Source organism: Danio rerio, chromosome 20 (assembly GCF_049306965.1).
Source record: "Danio rerio strain Tuebingen ecotype United States chromosome 20, GRCz12tu, whole genome shotgun sequence".
Lineage (NCBI taxonomy): Eukaryota > Metazoa > Chordata > Actinopteri > Cypriniformes > Danionidae > Danio > Danio rerio.
Genome location: NC_133195.1, coordinates 53,143,804 through 53,163,490, shown reverse-complemented (window position 1 = coordinate 53,163,490; position 19,687 = coordinate 53,143,804). Strand labels below are relative to the sequence as shown.

At 37.8% G+C, this 19,687-nt stretch overlaps 1 protein-coding gene across 6 annotated transcripts in view; it reads left to right on the top strand.

The window, feature by feature from the left end:
* extl3 (exostosin-like glycosyltransferase 3) overlaps positions 1-15,031 on the top strand; it is a 77,428-nt gene extending 62,397 nt beyond the window's left edge. For 3 of the 6 annotated variants that reach the window (XM_005170211.5, XM_073932392.1, XM_073932393.1), the window contains exons 5-6: positions 126-254; positions 11,588-15,031. In XM_005170211.5, coding sequence (XP_005170268.1) covers positions 126-254; positions 11,588-11,797 — 339 coding nt within the window. In that variant the 3' untranslated portion in view covers positions 11,798-15,031. 6 annotated transcript variants of the gene reach the window in all.
* Positions 15,032-19,687: the final 4,656 nt, after the last annotated feature.

Below are 19,687 nucleotides of genomic sequence, written 5' to 3'. Positions count from 1 at the left end.
ATTAGGTCATCTTGTAAAATTATATTCGTTTTTCAATATCATTCAGCCCTTGTCATGATTAATTTCAAGTGATTTTTTTAAATATAATTTTTAAATTAAAACTCACAATTTCTTCATCTCCTCAGTATTACGCGTATCTCTATTCCTACGTCATGCCTCGAGCCATCCGAGACATGGTGGATGAGTACATCAACTGTGAGGATATCGCCATGAACTTCCTGGTGTCGCATATCACTCGCAAACCCCCAATCAAGGTCAGTGGGCTGCTACATGATGCACATTTAGAAACTTAACTTCATTTAAAACTTGTGTGAATTCAGTTCATTGCTATTTGAGTCAATAATGCTTATCATACAGTAAGTTATTGGTATCAGCTGGTTTTTGTTATGGTCATTCTTGGTGATCCTGGTTCAAGTCTTATTGTCCCAAATCATTTCTCCTCTGTCAAAATTTCAGCATTTAAAATGGCCTCATTGTTGTCAATAATGCAGCATAATGCATTTAATTATCTGACTACATTGTATTTTTCAGTAACATATAAATGTATACAGCCAGACATATCAAACTATATATGAAGAGTTACAAAACAGATACAAAACCCTCTAAATCCATCAGACCTATTTTCTTGTAATTGAGCATTTTCTATCAGGCTCTTTTGATTAGGTTCAGAAGTTTCATTTAATAGATAATGAAAAGTTTTTTAGCCAGTAAATAAAATACCTTTTTTTCCCAAAATGTCACTTTAGACCACAGATGTTAAATCCATCTCCTGGAGGGCCGCAGCTCTGCACATTTTAGCTTTAACTGTAATTAAACACACCTGTTTAAACTAACTGAGTCTTTCAGGCTTGTTTAAAACCTACAGGTAGGTAAGTGTGTTGAAGCAGGGCTGGAACTAAGCTGTGCAGGACTGCGGCCCTCCATTAACTAGGTTTGACACCTATGCTTTAGACCAGGGGTGGCCAACCCTGTTCCTGGAGAGCCACCTTCCTGCAGATTTTAGTTGTTACCCATATCAAACACACCTGCCTGTAATTATCATGTGGTGTTCAGGTACTAATTAATTGGCTCAGGTGTGTTTGATATGGGTAGCAACTGAAATCTGCAGGAAGGTGGCTCTCCAGGAAAAGGTTTGGCCACCCCTGCTTTAGACAATTCTTGGGTTTTTAACAAGGTAAATTTTCTTTTGTGTCAAAACCAGCTAAATCCACTTCTGCTTTTGTAGCAAAAACCTCTAAATCCACCTATGGGGACAAGACAGTGTAATAAGTTTTAAAAAATCACTAAAGATGCAATTAGAAATTATTTTATTTTACTCAACACCTAAAATTAAAAACACATAAATCTCTCAAGTAAGTGGCGGTTCATTCCACTGTGATAAACCAGGGAACAAGCAGAAGGAAAATGAATGAATGAAATCTGCCAAGTGCATTAATCAATTACATTAAAAGTGACATTGATTAAATCTTAACAATCTGTTGTCATTTCTGATATTTGGGGTTTAGATTTAAAATGTAAACAATGTAAGCTAAGCTTGGTAGATTCAAATAATGTTGTGAAAAAACATTGAGAAACATCAGTATCTGTGCATTGTCCAATAATATAAAAAGCTTATCTGACATAAAGGTATTATGAAGTACAATAAATAATGTAGAGCTTTATACATTATATTTATCTTTTAAGAATTGCTTAAATTAGCAAATAAAACACAAGGTAGACCTACTGGGCAAAAAGGGGATGTCTCTCAGACAATTTTAGAAAGCTGCCATTCATTCATTCACATCATACTCAAGTTCTTGGTCTCTTGTTTATCCTCAAAGCATCTACTTGGGATAAAAGAATAGCATCTTAACTCTGTCTCTTGTGAAACGCAGTTGGCGTTTAATGTATAGTAAATCGGACTCATTCAAAGTAGCACCGCTGCGCAAAAAAAACATTATGAATGCATGCTACTAGGGATGTAACGGTATTGTAAATACCGTCATACCGCAATATTAATTTTTTTTGATATTACCGAAGTCGCATGACTCGGTAAAACTATAGGTCTTCTGAGAAAATTTGCTCAGGCGAATGAAGCGAACGGGAGGTAGCGAAAACTACAATTGCCATCAGCCCATGCTTGACCATCAGCCCTTGCGGTCTGTTGTCGCTACAGATCCAGTAATGCGGAAATGGAGTGTGCTGCTAGAAGCGGGGATGAAAAGAGCTGGAAAACTCTAAGGCCCCGTTAACACTAATGCGTTTTAGTTTGAAAACGCATAAGTTTTGCTACGGTTACGCCAACCGTCCACACTACGCCGGAGTTCTCGAGCGCCGAAAACGGAGCGTTTTGAAAACGCTGGAGAGGCCGTTTTCATTCTGAATCGCTGCTCCTCCGTCTCATTGTGGATGATGGAAAACGGAGACATCTGAAAACGGAGGCGGGGCTGCAGACGTTTGCCTCTCTGATTGGGGCTTTTCCTGAATATTAAGTAGCCTAACACGCACAGTTAAGTCCTGCATTCTCTCCGTGTAAGTTCAGACTTCGCAAGTTTTATCAAGGCTGCAGTCTCTTCTTCTCAGTTTGATATGGAAAAGCAGACTATACCGAGGACACGGGTAAATCTTCAAAGGGAACAGTGTACTTTATAACTTCATTCACATCACCCTGGCTTCGTTGTTTCACTTTATCAACAATAAAATGTAAACATGATTTAAGGAACTGCCTATTTTCATTTTAATATTAGCAACTTGGACAGCAGAAATGTTGAGGCGTCTTGCTGCATAAGATGAGCGTCATCTTCACTGTGTGGATATTTGTAACAAAACGGAGCCGATAACAACTGCCTCCTTTCAATTTCAGTGAAAATACGAAACATAGCCTCTCTTTTGCTGAGTATCAGTTTTAAGAATCGATAATGGTCATTTTAAAAGTATAACATACAATAAGTTTATACATTATAGGAAATAAAGGCAAGCGATCAGTCAATATACAGAATGTACGTGGTTACATTAATCATTAACGTTAACTTATCTTTGCGCTCAGCCAAAACACGTTACCTGAGAACAAGTAATAGATTCCAATGCCCAAAGTCAGGGAATATGTCGTTAGATAAAGACAACAAGATAAATGAAATATCCCGTTTAATAAATATAGTGAGATTAGATCCAGCGGGAGATGCTTGATGAGAAGTCCGACTAGCAGAGCTCTCATCTGGGTAGATAGGCTGAGTGTGATTAAATGTTGAATGTGATGAGTTTTCAACAATACTAAATTGAAACTTTATTTTTTTACATGGTTTAATAATTTTTTGTTATTAAAATTGAAGTTCCTGTTTCAAAGCTTACAGATAGATGGCTAATTTGTATGTCATTGACACTTTTGGCACTTTTTTGGAGTATTTTCATAAGTTTTGTTTTTTCCTGTAAATGATTCAATAAATACCGTACCGTGACATTCATACCGAGGTATTACCATACCATGAAATTCTGATACCGTTACATCCCTACATGCTACACTTCCGACTGTACATTGTTTTTTCATTTCCTTGTAATGCACAAAGTTTTAGGGTAGGGGACATTTTCATTTGCCAATCCCTGACAGTTGGACAGGCTCATCTAGTTCATCAAACTCCGTCTTTAAAAATCGAAATAAAACTTCTCATAAAGCCGGCATGTCAGCGTGTTGCTACATTGAAAACATATGATTCGATTCGCGATTGGTTCTAGGGATATAGCAGATTTTGCTGTCAAAGGCAGGTGGCATTTAGAGGCCTTTGCCAACAAACTGTTACTTCTGAATGCGCTGACGCTGGGGTTTAGATGATTTGGAGCAAAAATATTTGTTGAACGTATTACGTGCCTAAAGAATTCGCTCAGTGTCATTATGTCATTTTTGGCAGAAGTGGCGTTTAGAAGAGTATATATATATATATATATATATATATATATATATATATATATATATATATATATATATATATATATATATATATATATATACATATATACATATATACATATATGAAGAGTATATATATATATATATATATATATATATATATATATATATATATATATATATATATATATATATATATATATGAGCAATATCACACTCGTAGCAGTGCAATATGGCTGTATATCGGCACTGGTGGGAGCCGTGCGTTGGCACGAGGCTGCAGGCCGAGTGCCTCAGTGCCTCCACCAGTGCGATACACAGCCATATCGCACTGCTATTCATGTGATATTGCGTTTATACAACAGTTTGACGGCATAATAGTGTATATAAAAACTAAATCAAACATGGAGAGCCTCAAAAACCCTCTTGTATGACTAACTACTTTATTCCAGATTCAAATCATAAGCTGACAGTTAAACAGCTGAGCGTGCATCTTTTAAACTTTAGGTCTGTAGTGTCTGCTTTTTGCTGGCTGTATGTGGGCGGAGTAATACACAAAGGGTAAAGAGGCTGTAGGAGTTCTGAAATTGCAGAATATCGCACGGCTATCAGCCAATCAGATTTGAGAACCAGACAGAACTGATGTATAAATATATATATATATATATATATATATATATATATATATATATATATATATATATATATATATATATATATATATATATATATATACATATATATATATATATATATATATATATACATATATATATATACATATATATATATATATATATATATATATATATACATATATACATATATATATATACATATATATATATATACATATATATATATATATACATATACATATGTACGTATACGTATACATATATACCAATATGGCAAAGCAGTGGCGCTGTAGATAGTGCTGTCGCCTCACAGCAAGATGGTCACTGGTTCGATCCTCTGCTCACTTGGCGTTTCTGTGTGGAGTTTGCATGTTCTCCCTGCGTTCGCATGGGTTTTCTCCGGGTGCTCCAGTTTCCCCCGCAGTCCAAAGACATGTGGTACAGGTGAATTGGGTAGGCTAAATTGTCCGTAGTGTATAAGTGTGTGTGTGAATGTGTATGTGGATGTTTCCCAGAAATGGGTTGTGGCTGGAAGGACATCCATTGCGTAAAAAACTGGCTGGATAATTTGTCGGTTCATTTCCCTGTGGCGACCCCGGATTAATAAAGGGACTCAGCTGACCAGAAAATTAATGAATGAATGAAAATGCCAATATCCGATGGCTAGAAAGTGATACATTTTGTTTTATAAATTGTTCAAATATTGGTGTCTGTTATGCAGCAAGGCCAGAGACTTTCGTGAACACCATGATTTTATATCAAATCCACTTTAATGTTTGATATGACTAAAAAGCGGTCATACGCTAATATTTTCTCAGTTTAAATTAGCAACAGCTTGGACCCGGAAACCGTATTCCATACAACATGACTTAACAAGTGGCTAGGAGATACTGTGAAAATGTCCTTGCTCTGTTAAATGTTATTTGGAAAAAACATGAGATGACATTAAAAACTTTTTTTATGATTTAATATTAATCAAACACACTTTGTTTATTATTAGATGAAAATATATTTGAATAAATTGTTACAGTTTTAAAGGTCAACCAGGAATTTGGTTCATATTTTGTATCTTAAACTGATTTCAAAAACGTTATAAAGCATTCAGCAACCAACTGGATTTGCAAATGAAATGTTTGCCGTTTTTCTGCATAATAAACGAGTGCAATAAGTTCAATATCTAGGAAGTGTCCAGAGTCTGAGAAAACATTCCTTCCAGTTGTGTGCTTTACAATAGAATTGATTTCAGTAGGATTATTCAGTGGGATTTCAGTAAGCTTTAACAAGCTTTTGATGTTCTGAAGTCCATTGACTGAAGCATCGGGACGGCCTGTGAATTAACGCTATAATGAAATTTGATGGATTTTCTCTGGCATTATTAGTTGGAGGATTTCACCGGTGTGCACACACACACACACACACACACACACACACATGCACACACACTGGCTGATGCTGTCCCGGTGGATTAGACAAATCAATTACACTGGTTTTGTTGTCGCAGAAGAGCCGCCTAGATTGAAATAGGCGAGCAGGCGGCACAAATAAAAGAGATGATATTGTGTTACGGAGTTAATAAGTCTGTCATCTTTTGATGGAAGGATTGAATTAATGGAGGTTTTTGGAATATACAATGTATTCCAAATCTATATTCTGTATTGTAAGATGATAGTGTGTTATGAAGCTAATAAATCTCTCACCTTTAGACGGAGAGATTGAGTTAAAGCAATAATTCACTCAAAATGAATATCAAGTTACTCGTTCTAATGGTGTGAGAGCTAGTTTTCGTCCCAACTTTTTCTAATGAAGGGCCAAAGTCCAAGCTTGATTGAGAGCTGTGGGCTGAAGGTAAATATAGCAAACTGTGTTATATTAAAGTTGCCATGGGGAAAAAACTTCAGCCAATATTTACTAATGCATATATTTTTAATGTATATTATTTTAACGAACTTATTACAATAAAACCATAAACAAAAATCCATTTATAAAACACTGGAGTTCAATGCTGAACCTGCCTTTGCCTTGATTTCCACACTGTCTTCCGCTTTGTCTCCTATTTGTTAAGTGAAAGTATGTACATTTTTAAAAAATCTGATTTGTGTACAACATTTAATTGAAACATTTAATTTCAGTTTGCTTTTTTGTAGCGCAACGATAAAACAATTACATTAAAATAGAAATGAGAATTGATGTTAAAGGCATTCCCCAACCCTCAATTGACCAATTTAAGGAACAACTTTGGTCCGCGGGCCCTAGTTTGGGCATCACTAGTCTACTGACTTCTCACTGCCATACAAATGATTCTTTAAAAGGGACAAAACATTGTCACAGACTGGAAAAGAGTATGGCAGAACATTTCCTAATCACCAGCTCATTCACTATAACTTTTGTTATAGAACCTACTGGACCCCACTCAAAAGACATCAATGTCTCCTTTAGTCCTTTCTGTGATAAATGTCCCGACCAGGAACTTGGATCTTTTTTCCATATGATGTGGGAATGTGAGAAAGATTTTGGAATGAGATCTGTGTCATCTTATCAAAAATTATTGAATATCCTGTACCATTGAATCTCTCTGTTCTATTACTGAGTGATGATTCTACGTTGAACCTTACCAGGCTACAAAAAGCTGTTTGGCTGGCTGGCTTAACTTCTGCTAAAAAATTACTAGCCCAACATTGGCTGCCTTCACATAATTTGGACATGTACAAGTGGTTGGTACAACTTCAAGACATTATAATGTTGGGGTTATCCACAGCGCGAGTGAACTTGGTACAAGTGAGTACATTACAGATCTGCGGCCTCATGTACGAATACTTGCGTGGAAATCATACTAAAACGTTTATAACGCTGAATCCCACGCATATTCTTTTGTACATCCGAATTACCGTGAAACTGAGCGCAACATGCACGAGCACAAAACCCCTCCCTGCCTCCTCCCCCATATGAATATGCTAATGACTATGCTAATGGCAAAACCCAACGAAAAAGCAAACAAAAAGAGAAACTTTGAACAGAATGTGAACTGGAGGTGCTGCTTTCGGAGGTAGACCGGAGAAAAGCGGTGTTATTTGCAAGTTTGTCCTCCGGAATTAACAACAAAAGAAAAAAATAGAGTGGGAGAGTTTAGCTGATGCGGTTAACACAGTTGGGTCTGAACATCGCACTGAGTGCATTAAAACAGAAATAGTGTGGTTTATATCTGTAAAATGTTGCAGGACCCTTAACAGTCTCAGTGGCGCAGCTCGTAAAACGCGTGTCAACATGTTTTGACACGTTCGAGCATGAACCCGCTTCGAATCCAGCGTCTGATGAACTCTTTCTTGTTTTTTCCCCCGCTACATATCAGATTTTGCCTACTATTTATCACGAGTCAGACAAGTAGGAATCATCAATAAGTTTGTGCATCATATTTTATTTACACATTTATTGAATGAAAATGTTTCTGATTCACGTATGCAAATTCATCTTCAGATAGTGTCTTTATAGCAATGTGTGTGCAGTAGATCGCTCAGATTACATTGGGAAAACAGGCGACCGCTGCAAATTGTGCTTTAATGTTTGGCTGGTCAACTGTATGGTATGGAAACCTTAAATACCTGCTAAATGAACCTCTCATACAGCTGCCATTGCAAGGATCAGACACTTTGTAAAGTGCAATTTAACACAACTGCCTCTAGGAGTCGCCATTGGAAATAAAACAGACATGCACAAAAAAATGTGCGTATGTCAGCCATAAAGCTGGCGTGAAGCTGCGCACATTTCATTTCATCGTTAGTAAATCCAAACGTGAGCGATTCTGAGCGTGAAACCTGGCGTACGCAAAGTTTTTGTGCGTACGCAGCGTTGATACATGAGGCCCCTGAACTTTAGCTGCTGACAAAATCTCCTTGTTTATTGCACAAAGATGATCAGGATCAGGATCCAGAATGATTGCCTTGCTTTGTATAATTAATGTTTTGTTAACAATTAATTTAAAAAAAAAGTGACAAAACGTTCAAATTATGCACTATTTTCTGAGTTTTTGCATTTTTTTTATATTCTAGTTCTGAATTTTTCATTACAAGGTTATTATTGGTTTATGGGTTTAAGAAGTCTTTCATCTTTATATGGAGGATAGATTTGAAGGAATAATCAGTAATAATAATAATAAAAATGACTCCTTATATTTATATAGCGCTTTTCTGGGCTCTCCTCATCCACCACCAGTGTGCAGCATCCACCTGGATGACGCGACGGCAGGTGGATGCTGCACACTGGTTCACTCAAAACTTAGACAAAACACAAGAACGAATGATAACAGACTAAATGAAAAATTCAGCCAAAATGTAAAGGAATTTACTTGTATTTCTGTTGCTTTAAACTTTACTTTTCTACAATCTGCTCTTTTGCTTTCAAACAAAGCATTAAAAAGGACTAAATAAAAGAAATTATGCTATATATTATGCTGTATAAATGCTCTATCATGCTATATACGTTTTTGTAACATTCATTGTTATAAGTTGATATTGGGTTATTAAGTGAATTTGTTGATCTTTAGACAGATTGATTTAAGAGAAGAATTCACACTTTTTTGGAATATAATTCATATTCGAAGTCCTTATTTTTTACAAGAACATATTGGGTTATGAAGTTAGAGGTAATGCGTCTGCTGTCTTTAGATTGAGGGCTTTATTTAAAGGAACACTACATTTTATTGGGGGAAATAATTTTCTACTCCTCTAGAGTTAAGAGTCGAGTTTTACCATTTTTTAATCCATTCAGCTGATCTCTGAGACTGGTGGGAGCATTTTTAGCTTAGCTTAGCATAAATCATTGAATCAGATTAGACCATTAGCATTTTACTCAAAAATTACCAAAAAGTTTAGATAATTTTCTTATTTAAGACCTCCTATTTAACTTTTGTACTACTTGTTTGTACTTTTGTAGTTACATTATGTAGTTACGAACTATATACTATATATAAGAATTATATTCTACATGCACTATATAACTATATACTATATACAATGTAACTATATGAAGTTAAAGGTAAAATGTCTGCCGTCTTTAGATTGAGGGCTATATTTGAAGGAACATTCCTTTTTTGGGGGGGACAAAGTTACTACTCCCCTAGAGTTAAAAAGTCGAGTTTTAGCCTTTTTGAACCCATTCAGCCAATCTCAGAGTCTTGCTGGAGCACTTTTAGCTTAGCTTAGCATAAATCATTGCATCGGATGAGACCACAAAAATGACCAAAAAGACAATTTTCCTATTTAAAGTCTCCTTTTAAACTCTTTTGTAGTTACATTGTGTACTAAGACCAACAGAAATTGAGAAGTTGCTATTTTTAGGGCTGATATGGCTAGGTACATATTTATATACTTACTTAATATATTTTCAGGGCCGTTTATACCAAAGTTAATATTTAGCCACACCACGTTGGTCTTTCATAACATCTAATTTTACGAGGTGGGTCATTAGCTCAACCCCTAACCTGGAGGATCTACACGTACACACATACAAAACAGACAATTCAGCATACCCAATTCACCTATAGTGCATGTCTTTTGACTTGTGGGAGAAACTAGAGCACCCGAAGGAAACCCATGCCAACACGGGGAGAACATGCAAACTCCACACAGAAACGCCAACTGACCCAGCCGGGGCTCGAACCAGCGACCTTCTTGCTGTGAGGAGACAGTATACCCACTGCGCCGCCGAGCTGCCCACACGCACACACACACATGTTTGTTTTTGTGAAAAGTGGGGACATTACATAGGTTTCCATTCATTTTATATGGTCCAAACCGTATATTATATTGCCCTCACCCCACCCTACCCCTAAACCCAACTATCACAGGAGACTGTGTGCAGCTTTACTCTCTCATCCTGTAGGATTTATAAGCATTTTGAGAAACGAGGACATCACCAATGTCCTCCTATTTCACCTCCTTTTTGTAATACCTGTGTCATACCCATGTCCTTATACAGATTTGTGTCCTGATATGTCACAAAAACACGTACACACACACACATACACACACATATATACATACATATATATAAGGACACACTCCCTGTGTAAGCAGATGGTCACAGTGTACATTAACTAGCTAGGGATTATTTTCAGGCGCTGTGAATTACCATTGCTCCAGCAAGAGTATAGTTTCAAGCCCTATTACCCTACTAAATAATGACTTTTCAGTTTCCCACGGTACAAGATGGTACAGACGTGTCTAGCTTTAAATGGGAAAATTATCAAAAATCTTGTGTCAGTTTTGAGCGTCATGCTAATGGTCTAATTTAAAGATCTATGCTAAGCTAACACCATCTCCTAACAACACGTGACACTGTCTTTGCCATGTTAAAAGGATTTCTTTTCACTAACCATCACAACATCAAGGCTAAACAACAGTAAATATTACTATGACAAGTATCACCTCAGGTACTGATCATGGGCTGTATTTGGTGTTAAATGCTCCTAATGTGAGTTTAATTACTATTTTACGATACATTTATTTCTGTACTATTGAAAGCAGCAGCAGCAGATAGTTCACTTCAGATCTTGAAAATAACTAGCAGATGGTTTGTAAATGAAAGTCAATACTGTGACCTCAGTGCAAACCAACAACATCAGTCACTCAGTTGCCTATTAATAATGTTAAAGAGGTTTAATATGTATTTACAGTTTTGTTTAGAGTGCAGTGTTTGTTATTTAAATGTTTCTGTCATGTGTATCGCTTTTGGTGCAGACAGAAAAATTGCTTGTTGCTGAAATCTTGTATTTTTAGGACAGTGTTTAAAAGTTAAAAGTGTTTCTGACTCACCCAGAGATTGACTGAATTAATTTAAAAGTGGTAAAACTCAACTGTTTAACCCTAGTGGACTTTAAAAATTTGCCTATTTGCAAAAAAAGTGTAGTGTTTCTTTAAAATCATAGTTGACTCAACTTATAATTGGTTTTAAAGGAAAAATGCATCCAGCTTATGCACTATATTCTGAGTTTTCTGAATGTGCATGACGTATTGTGTGCGAAACTGCCTGAATTTCCTTTATAAAGTGTCCTTTTCTCTGGCGTATCCCCTCTCAGGTGACGTCCCGTTGGACCTTCCGCTGTCCCGGCTGCCCACAGGCTCTATCGCATGACGATTCGCACTTCCACGAGCGTCACAAGTGCATCAACTTCTTCGTAAAAGTTTACGGATACATGCCGCTGTTATACACTCAGTTCAGAGTGGACTCTGTACTCTTCAAGACTCGACTGCCCCACGACAAAACCAAATGTTTTAAATTCATTTAGCGGGAGCGTGGGGACATCCGGCGGACGTGGGACGATCTCTCTCTCTGGGAGCGGGAAGGGAATTAAAGCTTTCTTGTAAATACTGGAGGATTTTACTTTGAACTCGTCTTCCTTGAAGCCAAGGGAGAACTATTATGAAACGAACGATTACCGTCAGGCGTTCTTGAACATGCGTTATTCATCAGCAACCACTGCAGGCTTGATTTGCACCACTTTTCATGGGTCGCCTGAGACAAGGACGCTTTAATGGACATCCAACCGATGTTATACTGACGGAACGTGCAAAATGATGAACTAACGGAGGCTGTTTTTAAAGGACGTATCTGAGAATAACGGAGAAAATTTTGTCATCGCTCTAAATGCTTTTATTTTTTACTTTCTGTGCATATATTCTCTGCTTTGACGCTCTGATGTTTGTGTTTTTTTACCTGTGTGTTTGTGTGTGAATGTGTGGGTGTGTATACTGGTTTTGGTGGTTTATGAGGACATCAATTTTTATAACAACCTAGAAATTTAAAATGTTGAGGTGTTTTATAAGGACAAGCTTTGTGTCCTTGTAATTCAAAATCGTGAAAAGTCATATTTAACCAGTATTTTTGGATTCAAAATTGGCCACAGGTTTTCAGTGAAGGTTAGATTTAGGTTAGGGCAAGTGCTTTTGTGATATGACCTAGACTTTTTGTGCGATGACCTAGGAATTAAAATGTTGAGGTGGTTTATAAGGACATGCCTTGTGTCCTTGTAGTTCAAATTTGTTAAAAGTCATATTTAATTGGAATTTTTTGATTCAAAATTGGCCACAAGTTTCCTGTGAGGATTGGGTTTGGGTCAGGGCTAGGGTAAGGCCATTAAATAAGTGTTTTTTTTTTGTTTTTTGCAGTGACCTAGGAATTAAAATGTTGAGGGGGTTTATAAGGACATGCCTTGTGTCCTTGTAATTCAAAATTGTAAAAAGTCATATTTAATGGGAATTTTTGGATTCAAAATTGGCTACAAGTTTCCTGTGAGGGTTTTTTGTTTGGGTTAGGGCTAGAGCGGGGTTCACCAATCTCGTTCCTGGAGGTCTGGTGCCCTGCAGGGTTTAGCTCCAACTTGCCCCAACACACCTGCCTGGGTGTTTCAAGTATACCTAGTAAGACCTCGATTAGCTTGTTTAGGTGTGTTTGATTTAGGTTGGAGCTAAAATCTGCAGGACACTGGCCCTCCAGGAGCAAGTTTGGTGATCCCTGGGCTAGGGTAAGGCCATAACATAAGTGTTTTTTTTTTTTTTTTAATGACCTAGGAATTAAAATGTTGAGGTGGTTTATAAGGACATGCCTTGTGTCCTTGTAATTCAAAATCATTAAAAGTCATATTTAACCAGTATTTTGGATTAAAAATTGGCCACGAGTTTCCTGTGAGGGTTGGGTTTAGGTTAGGGCAAGGGTAAGGCCATAAAATAAGTGTTTTTTACAGTGACCTAGGAATTAAAATGTTGAGGTGGTTTATAAGGACATGCCTTGTGTCCTTGTTATTCAAAATTGTTAAAAGTCATATTTAACTGGTATTTTTGGATTCAAAATTGGCCACAGGTTTCCTATGAAGGTTGGGTTAGGTTAGGGTAAGGCCATGTAATAAGTGTCTTTTTTTACAATGACCTAGGGATTAAAATGTTGACATGGTAAATAAGGATATGCCTTGTGTTCTTGTAGTTAAAAACTGTAAACAAAATATATATATATATATATATATTTACGGGGATTCTTTTTGGATTCATAAATGACCACAGGTTTCATGTGATGGTTGGTTTTAGAGTAAGGCCATATAGAAAGCTTTTACAGTATAAAATACATCACACCTATGAAGAGTCCTCGTAAACCACCAAAACCATCATGTGTGTGTTGTTCTGTAGGTTGATGGAGACTTAATGTCGCTAACCATCACATGTTTGTTAATCATCAGTATGAATAGCACAATTATTAAACATAACAGCATAGGAATAGCACCAAAATCCAACTGTTACACGTTCTCAAAATGTCAGTCAAAATGTCTGTAAGCTATTTAGTACATTTGTGGGATAAGCGATTCAATGCCTCTTGCTGGGTAAATCACGTATGTTGCGTGTCATTTTACTAAGGTCAAATGATTTCATAGCTCAAAATGATAAAGAAATGTCCAGGTCATTTTCAATGATAAAATGTGTTATTTGTGACAATATTTTGATGAGTTTTAGCATGAATAACACTCAAATTCTCACATAATTACTGTTTTTTTTTGTCAGCTTCAGTGTTTATTTCATGAATTCTAGCACATTTAAAAACCCAAATTCTTATAATAATACAAATACATTTAATGCATGATGATAAATTATGCAAAAACAGTCTAAAAAGTGCAATTTGTCATGATTTTGGTGACATTTCTGCCTTTTATAATTTACTATAACTCCCTAATTGAATTGTAATTCTCATTATTTTTCTTTTTATAACATAATAATTCAGTACAACAGATATTGGCCACATATATGGATATTTGCATTTTAAATATAGTGTTTCTTTTACATTTTTTGTGCTTCAAAGTCATGAAAATAATGTCACAATGTCCAAATCTTAATGCACAATATTTTTTATTTCACATTTCCATTTGATTCAGTGACGAAATGTGACCTGGAGATGTCCTTCATATGTTCGTGTGTCTGCTTTGAGATTTACAAGACGAAATCAGGTCTGAAATGTGCACAAATACAAACAAACGAGTGTGATTTTGAGGCGGAGGAGTGATAATGTTGACAGGACGTGCATTAGTTGCCCTTTTTCCTCTATAAACGGTACGTGTTTCTTTTCAGTGTTGGGATTTTTCCTCATTTCAGCATCCAGCTCCAGTTTCTGTCTTCTGGTTAACTCACGATGGCTCTCCTGACATCCTTGACAGGTACATTTAGGAAAATGCCTGCGCTATTGTAATTTAATGAGTTTTATTTTTTATAAAACAGACATAAATGTGGCTCGGTTTCTCTTGGAAGAGGACTTGTCAGATATGATTTCTTTTGTTACTTGGTCATGTTTTGTATTGTGTGTAAATCTATTGAGCAGGCTTTAATGTATTTGTTTTTTTAAGTCAATATGAAGACTGTACGGCCTTTGGGTTTGGACTGTAACTGACAACATAAAAATATTGGTAGTAAAGAGTCGAATGCCAGCAAACATTATAACTGACAAACTTCTTCAAACCACACTAATAAACCAGCCAGTGTCCTCATCTCTTTCATTTTGCTCAAGATCTCAGTGTCAAACATCAATGTGTTAAAGGATGGCTGACTATTTACATCCATTTAATTCAATTCATCTTTATTTCTGTAGCGCTTTTGCAAAGCAGATTGTATCAAAGCAGCTTAACATAGAAGATCTAGTAGATTGAAACTGTGTCAGTCCAGTTTGCAAAGTTCAATTTAGCTTGGTTCAGTGTGGTTTAATAATCACTGCTGAGAGTCAAACACTGAAGAGCAAATCCATCGATGTGCAGCTCCACAAGTCCCAAACAAGTGGCGACAGTGTCGTGGAACCAAACTTCACTGATGGACGAAAGTGAAGGAAAAAAACTTGGAGAGAAACAAGGCTCAGTTGGGCATGACCAATTCTCCTCTGGCCAAACTTCTTGTGTAGGGCTGCAGTCTAGGCGCCGGAGGCTGGAGAACACTGGACATCCTTCGCGGAGAAGCTGCAGGTTTGAGTAGGTCACCGGCAGGTGTTCAGGCTGGCCCATGGGATCAATGCGGAAACTCGTCTTTCAGGAATCAGTCTCATTCTCTCCACTCCCCCACGACTACCACAGCATCTGCTCAGGATACGGCCTGGTCCAAGATTATAGAGACCTTAAGATGAGGAAAAGTAGACTAACATAAGCATAGATGTCATTCAAATTATAATTTCTTTGGGAGGTGTACCTGGCTTCGGTTGCCCCACTGACCATAAACAATTGCCTTCAGATGACCCCAAAGATAAAAGTCTAAGGGGGTCAGATCGGGAGACCTTGGGGGCCATTCAACTGGCTAACGACGACCAATCCACTTTTCAGGAAATCTTGCTGGAAAAACTCAGGGAAGGTGCCAGCTTCAGTGCATAAAGAGGGAAACACATCATCATGGAGCAATTTACAATATCCAGTGACCTTGAAGTTTCCATTGATGAAGAACGGCCCCACTATCTTGGCTGTCTATGGTGTGAAGATACAAGATGTGCAGCACCTGAAACAACGGATACTGGAAGCCTGTGCTGGCATTTCTCCTGCCGTGTTGCTATCAGTGTGTGAAGAGTGGGAGAAGAGGGCTGCATTGACAATCCAACACAATGGGCAGCACATTTTATAAGTGATCAGAAACTTGTAAATAACTCACGAAATAACAAAGTTGCATTAAAACCAAGCACATCATTGATTTTCTTGTAAAATTCCCAATAGGTTTGATGTGTCACATGAACCTCTTCCTATTGAAAAAACAAAAATTTGATCCAAGATGGCCGACTTCAAAATGGCCACCATGGTCACCACCCATCTTGAAAAGTTTGCCCCCTCACATATACTAATGTGCCACAAACAGGACGTTAATATCACCAACCATTCCCATTTTATTAAGGTGTATCCATATAAATGGCCCCCCCTGTATAGATTTCGAGAATGAAGCGCGGCTGGAAAACAATGTTTTAAGGCATTACAAATGGCGAAGGCACATGGCACATCACTTCAGGAGGAGGCGTGAGTTCATTTAGCTAAACTGTGACATGGTCATCTTCCGGAAATATTACCGTCGATCCAGCAGGTAATGTTTTCCCCTCTCTTTCTGTCAGCTGGTTAAGCGCAAATATTTTTCCTCCACATCCCATAATGCACAACGCATGAGCCTATGGCAGCTGGATTAGTCCAAAAAGGCGCGGTGCTTTTTGCGGTTGGGTTTGTTTCAGTGTTTGTTTCAAAGCGTACCAAGACCACCTCTTCAAGAAGGTCTTGGTATTTTTTATTTATTTATTTATTTATTTTTAATCAGCTTTTGGTGCGCACTTGAGTGCGATTGCTGCATTTACACCTGCCCAAACGAACCGCATCAAGAGGGGAAAACTAAGGCCCCGTTTACAGTTTTTTTAGTTTTAAAACGCATAAGTTTTGCTTCGGTTAAGTTTTTGCTACGCGCCGAAAACGGAGCGTTTCGGAAACGCTGGACAGGCCGTTTTCAATCTAAACCGCTGCTGCTCTGTCTCAGTGTGGATGAAGGAAAACGGAGACATCTGAAAACGGAGGAGGGGCTGCTAAGATTCACTACCTGATTGGGGCTTTTGTGTCATTGCGTATCCTTCCCTTATTCGTCAGGCCCCAATCACATGACTATAACAATAATGGCTTTAACGCTACCAGAAGACAACTGACCTGCCTTCACTGTAAAAAACAACATGGACATAGAAATGGGAGCGTTGCTTGCACTATTGTATGTTTTAGGCGCCATTGTGCAGTTATTCATTTGTTACGTTTAGTAACAACTCGACCTCGTCGTCTGTCAACAAAAATACCTCTCTAGCTTTCTTTGCCATCGCGTTCATTGTTCAACCGGCGTTTGTTGACTAACAATAACCAAATCCCAAGCGGGACACATGCTTCCTGTTTATACTAGAACAGAGTGCGCGAATGGTCACATGATACACATTTTTTGGTGGCGTAGTGTGGACGGAGATATGTTCAGAAACGCTAGTGTGGACTCAGATCGTTTTTGGTCTAAAACGCCGTTTTAAAACTAAAACGCACTAGTGTAAACGGGGCCTAACTCTAGTGCGATTCAACCGAACTAAATAAGGCAGGTGTGACAGCACCCTAATGACAGTTGTCATGAGCATGCATAAAACGTCCTTCATGCTTCTTAATATTACAGAAGGTTTCATGACGGTCATGTGAACACCCCTTTAAGTGAAGTGTTCTCCTCTGGAATCCAAGAAAAGACATAAAATGCGGCAAATGGCAAATTTAAGGTGTTTAGTTGAGCACAGCTGCTGTGATGGGCCTGGGGCTGTTGTTCAGAACATCCGGAAACACTGCAGTCTGTAATCAAACCCCACACACACATCTGTGACATCAGCTCAACGTCTCGCAGACACGTGATGAGAGGCTGAAAACAGACCCATGGAGAAACGGTTCAAGCTGAAGGCTCAAAACCCTTAAGCAGGTCGCACACCAGAAGCCACGCAGCGCCATGTATTTTAGAATTCTAAACATAGGTTTCTATCAGGATACACATACCGGCGCCGCAAGTCGGCGGCTGTCGGTGGCGCCCGGCGATGGCTCAGGACGCAGTTCATTTTTCAGCCGCGCCACAGAGCGCCATCTGATTAGTTTCATGTTAAATATCATTCGAATGTGCGCGTCTGGTCTGTGATACTTTAAACTGTCATATACGCGCTGTGTCGCGGCGCTTCTGGTGTGCGACCTGCTTCAGAAAGCTTCACCGTATCAACACATGGTCAATGGAGACAGATTTCACTGCCTCACTCGCTCTCCTTCAGCTTTGTCCCTGATTTATTAGGGGTCGCCACAGTGGAGTGAACCACCAATCACTCTGGCATGTGTTTTATTTTATTTATTTTTTTTGTGGCTGATGCTCTTTCAGCCACAACCCAGTACTGGAAAAACACCCGCACTCTCAAATTTACACACACACTCAAACACTACGGCCAATTTAGTTCATTCAATTCACTTATCTTTGGTATTTGGACTGTGGAGGAAACCCACGCGAACATGGTGAGAACATGCGGAGACAGAGATACAGTAGCTGGAAAAAAAAAACATATACAATATTAAAATATATAAAAGCTTTATGTGTGTCGGTTAGCACTGTGGCCTCACAGCAAGAAGGTTGCTGGTTCGAGTCCCGGGTGAACCATTTAGCATTTCTGTGTGGAGTTTGCATGTTCTCCCTGTGTTGGCGTGGGTTTTCTCCGGGTGCTCTGGTTTCCCCCACAGTCCAAACACATGCGCTATAGGTGAAATGAATGAACTAAATTGGCCATAGTGGATGTGTGTGTGAACGTGAGAATGGGTGTTTCCCAGTACTGGGTTGCAGCTTCAAGGGTGTCTGCTGTGTAAAACATATGACTGAATAGTTGGCGGTTCATTCTGCTGTGGTGACGCCTGATGAATAAGACAATAAACCGAAGGAAAAAGATTGAATGAATATCAGTATGTCAATTATATGTTGTCCATTATTTTTCTGTATTTATTTTAATCTTTCTTTTGTTCAAATATTTATATATCGTGTCTATACATCATCTTTTTTGTCATATTTTTTTTTTCCATATAGTGCATCTTTCTCTATTTTTCTCTTCAGTTTGTTCTGTACATCATTTAATCGGTCATTTTTTTGTTTATATTATATTTTCATCTTATCTAATGTTTGTTTTGTTCTTTATATAGATCAGTGTGTTTTGTATGTAGATATTTTGGTCTACATGCATTTCATCCATCTCTCTTCCAGTCTATTTATTTGTTCTGTCATATTTTTGTTCTGTGTTTTGTTGTATTTATTTTTCATCCATCCATCATTTTTTTTCTTCCATTCATCCATCCATCCATCCATCCAGCCTTTTTTACATCCATTGTCCTTTTGATCCATCCATCCATCAATCAGTTTTTTGATCCATTCATCCATTTTTGATACATCCATCGTTCTTTTAATTGATCAATTTATCCATCCATTGTTCTTTTGATCTATCCATCCATCATTTTTTCATCTATTCATCCATCCATCGTTCTTTTGATACATCCATTGTTCTTTTGATCCACCCATCTGTTGTTCTTTTGACCCATCCATCAGTTTTTTGATCCATCTATCCATCCATCCATTGTTCTTTTGAAGCATCCATTTTTTGATCCATCCATCTA